Source organism: Diachasmimorpha longicaudata, chromosome 15 (genome assembly GCF_034640455.1).
Source record: "Diachasmimorpha longicaudata isolate KC_UGA_2023 chromosome 15, iyDiaLong2, whole genome shotgun sequence".
Taxonomy (NCBI): Eukaryota; Metazoa; Arthropoda; class Insecta; order Hymenoptera; family Braconidae; genus Diachasmimorpha; species Diachasmimorpha longicaudata.
The window spans coordinates 4,752,963-4,759,857 of record NC_087239.1 but is presented as its reverse complement, the minus strand read 5'-3'; the positions used below and the strand labels follow the sequence as shown (position 1 = coordinate 4,759,857).

Genomic DNA, 6,895 nt, shown 5'->3' with positions numbered 1-6,895 from the left:
AATCTCGTCTGGCCATTATACGTGTTATCACCCCCATTATCATTTTTTGGTTTTGTTGTTTCTCGTCTTCAATCGGATTTTTTTATTCGACTGAGAAAGATAGAAATTCACGAGAAATCGAAATGAGTACGCGATCGATTGTTGCGTTAATTATTGGCTCAGGGAAAGATAATTATTTAGAGGACATACTCTCAAATGGGAGGAAAATTCTTCAAAAATTACGTCTCTGCGCCGTAATCTGTCAGTCAAAAAAATATTCGATAAAAATTACGGAACAGTGACGCGATTTTTCAGGGAAATTCCAGGAAAAATTCCAGAATATTATAAAAAAACTTATGGAACGTTCAGTAAAAAATGCGTTACTGTTCCGTAATTTTTATTGAATACAGTTTTAACTGGTAAATTACAGAACAGGTACGTAATTTTTAAATAATTTTTCTCTCCGTGTGGGGTAGCACAAAATGTAGGGATCTTTACCCACGAGCTTTCTATATTGATTAGACAGTCCAGGGGTCGTGTTTTCCGCTATAAAGTTGGTCACGATGTTCAACAGTTGCGCCCTCTTCACCACAGGACTATGGCAATCTGGCACGTCTCGATAGTCCTTCGGTTGTTCTAAAGTTTTGAATAATTCGACTCATGTGGTGTTGCCGAAAATTCATTCCATCGGATTGTCCACTAGAAATTATCTGCGAAGGTAAAAATAGTGAAATAATTTTTTATAACGTTTTATAAGTCACGAATTGTTGTTGGAATCCATGGAGAACATTCATCAGGAAAATATCACTTGATCGTGTCGAATCGACGGAACCTAATCCGGTATTTTATGGCTCTCTGATTGTTGGAGTCTGGGTAAACACGTCTCGCCTCTGTAGACTTTTAATTTTCTTCGGGAATGTTATGATTTTTTATTATCGGGCTCACGGTGCACTGATACAACACCACAATTCATCCACACGATGACCTCGACGTACCTCATTCTCTGTTAACACAAATTCACATGTTTTCCACCCTCTGAATGTGGAGCACGAGTTCGGGACGGTTCGATATATCGAGCGGTCGAGCCGGTCGCTTGTCAATGCCCTCCCCCTGAACGATCAAAGCATTTAATTGCACTGCGTTTAATTTTGAAATAAATATGTGTGAGATATGGCTTCCAACTTCCCTTACAATTATTATTTGTCGCCCTTTATCACTCCATAATTTTGAATAAAAGACATAATGAGTGTTAGTTAATGACGCCACCGTCGCGACGCTAGTGGTACAGATGAGGAAGAACCGGAGATATCGAATTATCTCGAAATTCGAATGAGTTGTCACAGCGGTGACTCAATATTTTTTTAAGATGTTTTTCTCGCTTCGGAAATTCCCCGGGGGATAATCCGACTCCGACGATGGTTAAGATTTGAGTGCAGAAATTTCCGCGCAATTTTCGATAATTACGCCGTGAATAAGGCGTGTTAAACACTACCTCACTCGATTGATCTTGAATTCGTCGGATCCCGCGATCACCCCTTTGCAATTACATCTCCAATTTGCGGGTGTTGCTGTCGCAAATGTTGGGGGAAGCTGGGAATAGCTGTCCTAATGGGTTAATGGATTTGGAGATTTCCGGATGGGTGGGATATCACGGAATCAAACTCAATCAATTGTACACGAAGAGAAATTCTAGTAAAAATTACGAAATCCCGTTCGTGTACTCATTATGAAAATTCATTATTGTTAAAAAAATTAATTGAAAGGCTTTAATAATTTTCTGAGGAACTCTGTACTCTAATTTTGGTGATTGTCTGATTGTTCTGTGGAATTCCATCGAGTGAAATAATTTTAACCGAACGGACTATTATTAGATATCGACCGTAGGATATTCGTAGACTGGAAATTCCTCAGTCCGACAATTTTACCGAGAGAGAAAGGTGAATCGGTGTTCGGTACTTGTGCCGGTGGCGCTGGAAATTGTGGTTTGCGTGACTGTCGATCGGCAACAAAGAGCTCTTTATCTTCACATGCATTAATCATTAATTTTTTAATATCTAGAGGTAAAAAAACAAGTGTTTCATCTCGTTGATACGATGATTATTAATATTATAATAAATTACCTCGACATATTTTACTGTAAAACTAGAATATTATTAACCCATTTAATTTTTCTGTTTTAGGTAAGTTCCTAGTCTCTATCAACCACCAGTTCGATCGCATATCGATCACTCCAACTGTAATGGGTAAGCAATACCTCATAAAAAAAATATTTCCAATTCTAACAATCAAGTGTAAAAGTAACGCAGGCGTGAAGGTGACTGTCTGTTCAAGAACTAGCCCATGACGTGTTCCACTTAACAGACAACAGCTTCCAACTGTCCAATGTGAGAAATTATTGAATGCATTTTTTTCACAATTATCATCCCACCTCTGCTTTGAAAATAATTTGTTAATTACACTCATGTGTCGAGGAGTTTGTCCTGGATTTTTTGATTCATCAGATAATTTTAGCGAAAGTCAGTCAGTTGAAAAAAAAAAACTGGCGTCTGGTTGATTATCCGGGTCTCGCTAAATTAGAAGCAATTAGGAGAAATACGGTATGACAGATGCGCCAAAGTATGATGAGCTTTAAATTCCACCACACTTGGTCTTTACGTTTTCTATGACAATATTGTCAACATCCTTATTCCTGAATTGACGAATGCCGTCTGCTGAAGCTCTAATTATTTTATTTACCGCGTGTCAAATGGACTGTTGACGACACCAAGAAAAATTCAATTATTCTAGTTGAGAGTGGGCAGAACGTCGGCTGGAGTCAGTTGGAATTCTGTCTTCGTCATTCAGAATATTGCGGAATGGTGAATTTGCACGTTGAAAGGGAAAGTCAGTTGTGCAGTAGAAATTTTTTTTTATTACCCACATATTTTTTACTGAATATTTTCAGTTGGGGATTTTGTAAGAAACTGAGAATTTTCCCTGTTAATTTATCAGTTATCAGAGGTATCATCTTTTTCTAGTTATTTTTGAATAAATCAGAAATTAATCAGTCAGATAATCCCTAATAGCTTTTGCTTAAAGTAATCCATTCATTCCTGGTGAATCAGTTGCATAACAAATACAGGAACAACTGACATTGTTCGTTGATTAGTCTCAACTTATCGGCCATTCCAACAAACTCTGGAGAATAAAGAAAATTGAAAAAATAAACCGAGTGGAGCGAGAAGGGAATTCTTTTCAGCGGACGAATACCGTTAAGATTATTTACTTTTTTCTACATTCGTATCTTATATAGTGCACCGATGCCTGAACCGGGAATTGTTTCTTGGGAGTGAGGGGAGGGGGAAAATAATGCAGGATAATTTGATGGTAAAATTTCACGAGGGCAGGTTCATTCCGAAGTGTTAAGGGATTTATTTATGTTCATAATGTACTCGTCACTGGGGTCAGTCGATGCTCTATTGGATTGAGAAAGCTCGTGGGGCTTCCAGTTTATCACTCGAGTAATTATTGCACTAAGTACATTATTAAATAAATTAAATTCATTGTTTGGAGGTGCATATTGGGGAATTGTGAGTTAACATAATTTTTTAAGAGGACTTTAATCCAGGGAAAATTCTCGGGAAATTTCAATGTGAAAAGTGTGGATGTGGATGAATTATCGAGGTCATGAAATTCATTTTGGTTGAATTGGAACAGAATTTGTCGTAATGTTCGGATGAAATTATTTCGAAAGCTATAATTGAATCAATTACCGTCCACTTTTACTCTCCAACGATAAAATTCACTTGGCATACGACCCAGAGAATTAATAGAGAGAAATTTCAATTCCGATGGTAAATCTAGACATTAAGTCTTCAGTGATGTTGATTTTTCAAATGAAATATTGTTGATTTCATTGAGTCTAATTACTTAAGTCAAGAAAAAGTACCGTTTAAATTTTAAAAAAAATTTTGAAGTTTTAATTGTCAAGATTCAGTCAACACCAGAGTCACTTTCATTTATTTAAAAAATTTAAATCCCATTATTCTTTGTTCAAACAAGAATTTTTTCAACTTCCCGGATTCCAAAGTCAACAGTCCCCTCACCACTAAAAGACCCAAAAACTAATGTCAGAAAATTTGAGAAATTATTTTGAAAGTTATAATAGAACAAATTATCATCCACTTCACTCTGACAATGAAATTTCCTCGATTGGCATATGCCCCAGGGAATTAATCGTTAGAAATTCCACATCAGATATTAAAAATTCATTGAACCGAAAAGTTATGTTGATTTGAAAAAATGATATATTGTTAATTCTGGGTGGAAATCAATCATAGAAATACTCAGATAAAATCAATAACTAGATGGACCAGTTAAATCATGAGATTTCTCTTTGAGTATTGGGAAATTTTTTGAATAAATTCTGTATCAGTGATCGAGTATCACCAACATTTGCAATTGTTTTATGCACCCCCTTTTGTGAGATCTGCGTTCTAGGGAATCAGCGAAGCGTGCAACAAATTGACCCACTTTGTGCCTTTATTTCCGCAGCATTGGATAATCGTTCGTTCAATAGTTGGGCTTAAGTATTGGTTATCGAGGTGAGGAGGTATTCTCACAATAATCCATCGCTCGTTGCCTTGATCGGTGGAGGTAATGACGCTGTGAGAGATTGATTGCTTCGTTTGGAAGATTGACGGTATCTCTTTGAATTATAAAATTCCGAATTGACTTCTTACGAGGGGGAGGGGGGAATCAGGATGAGATGTGGTGATAAGAACTAGGAAGAAATCGATTTAATATCGTGATTCATGAGGGGGAGGGGGTGGGGGGTTACACCCCCTGCACTCGCTAAATTCTGTGGAGGGGCAGGGGGGCGAGCCATACGAATTCGGTCAATAACAAATCAATTTTATTAATTACTACGTAATCAGAAAATTAGTGAAATCCATGACAGCCCTGAGGGCCAGATAATCATTTCATTAACTCAGGAATTTCTGTCATCCACCATTTCATCAAAATTCAATCAACTAATATTGTACGTACCCTCACCCTTCTAATACTAATGAATATTCCTATCATCAAATTCAAATCAAAAGACCATTTGGAATTGATTGCATTATCATATCGGGAATTGTATGCAAATGATGTTTGGATGGCAATCGTTATGGTGAAAAGGGCAGGTCAGGAACTTGTGCGTGACCTCGAGGTTATAAGCCCTGTACTACACACCCCCTCAGTCACTTTTCGTGCACGATGTCATCATCGTAAAGTGAACCAGGGAATTTTACGTGATAATGATTAACTTTGCGTGTATCAGATTCATCTGATAAGACACTCTTGAACTACCGTTCAATTATTTTATGGGAAAAATATCTGTTGAATTTTATTTACAAATTTTTGATTTTATTTTTTCTTTAATTGGAAAAATTGGAAATTTCCGGATTTTTTTATTGTGCAGATTACCATTTTTAGTTAAACAATTTTCTCAAAATGGCTTCTCGAGTAGTTTGTAATGAGATAAGCGATTAAATCTGATGCATCATTTCAAAGTGAAAACAAGCGTCCATTCACCTCGTGCATCATCACAACTCATCACCCATTAATTTTTCCCATCTAATCACCTGGACTAATCGTGCCGCCCCGAGGTAAATTATCCGCAGTTACATGTAATGCTGTGCTCCTTATACTCAGAAACATTGAAATCACTTATTTCTGAACTGAGATACCTTAAACACTAGTTTCACTGGCAACTCAGGTGTTCTGTCTCTAACGTTGGAAAAATCATCTTTTTTTTTACTCTCGTGGGGGGAGGGGGGGGGGATTCAGGGCGGGTACCGGAATTTCACTCCAAAAGGGGTCGTCACGATCATCAAATGCAGAAATAAACATCGAGATTTTATGTTTCACCGCCTCCTGGAACGTCGTTACGCACCAATGGAAACTGTATGAGGAAAATTTCAATGTGGTCTTGATTTTTGAAAATTTAATGATTTTTATTTTCACACTTTACACGGGAAAGTACAGACGTTATTTTAACGTCCAGATGGCCGTCGAGGTCGAGTACACACCTGACATTATGAGTAAATATTTTACACTTGCATATATTTTCACTGCACATCTGCTCCACTGATCTAAATAACTCAAAATAACATTGCTATCGGTAATTACATCAATCAGTGACGCCTCACATTCGATTGGATTTATTTTTAACGATTATTATGATTGGATTTGAGGGTAGGGAAAATTTATGAGATTATCCGGAATGTCTAATTAATTTTTTTTATTAAAAAATATATGGATTTCATATCTTCGATATTGTTTTGTGGGGGAGAGTGGGAGAAATTATGGTAAATTATTAGCTCCTTCAATTTAGTTTCACGTATTTATCTTTATTCAGTTATTAACATTTACTTTCTAGTTGAGGACTCGATATATAATTGTTGATAATCCGATGGGGTTTCGAGGGATAATTCGAGGGAAAACGTAATTTCCCTCGAATTTTTATATTTTTCCAAAGGACAACCTCTTCCTCTCGTCTTCGTCCCTCATTTCTAAGGTCACTGCGAACCCTCACTGTACCCACCAGATCGAGAGATTCCGAATTCTTGATTCTCGTGTTACAACGTGTAGGAAGAATATGGGTGAGGTTGCCAGGGTGACGCGCCCGGCGCCAGGGTGGAGGGTCGATAACGACGACGCCTCACTGTACCGTGTCCTCTCGGTGTTATTCCACTATCTCCAAATTAAAATTTTCATTTTTTTTTTCTCTGTAGTGATTCACCGGATACAATTCCCCCCCCCCCCCCCCAACCTCCCCGAAAATCTAACGGTTACGGTTGTCGTCGTTGCCCAGTTGCTTTCAAGTTTTTATCAGTGAGATATTCGAATGGGAAATTGCATGAGTTGAGGCAGTTACCAGGAGTTGGAAGTT

At 37.5% G+C, this 6,895-nt stretch overlaps 1 protein-coding gene across 20 annotated transcripts in view; it reads left to right on the top strand.

The window, feature by feature from the left end:
• LOC135169415 (MAP7 domain-containing protein 2-like) overlaps positions 1–6,895 on the top strand; it is a 76,092-nt gene that overhangs the window by 21,133 nt on the left and 48,064 nt on the right. For 5 of the 20 annotated variants that reach the window (XM_064134406.1, XM_064134400.1, XM_064134411.1 and 2 more), the window contains exon 2: positions 2,160–2,222. The exons of 11 other annotated variants lie outside the window; for them this stretch is intronic. In XM_064134406.1, coding sequence (XP_063990476.1) covers positions 2,160–2,222 — 63 coding nt within the window. Of the gene's footprint in view, positions 1–624; positions 698–1,831; positions 2,040–2,159; positions 2,223–6,895 lie in introns of those variants that run through there. 4 more of the 20 variants (XM_064134427.1, XM_064134422.1, XM_064134414.1 and 1 more) reach the window with 2 other exon arrangements.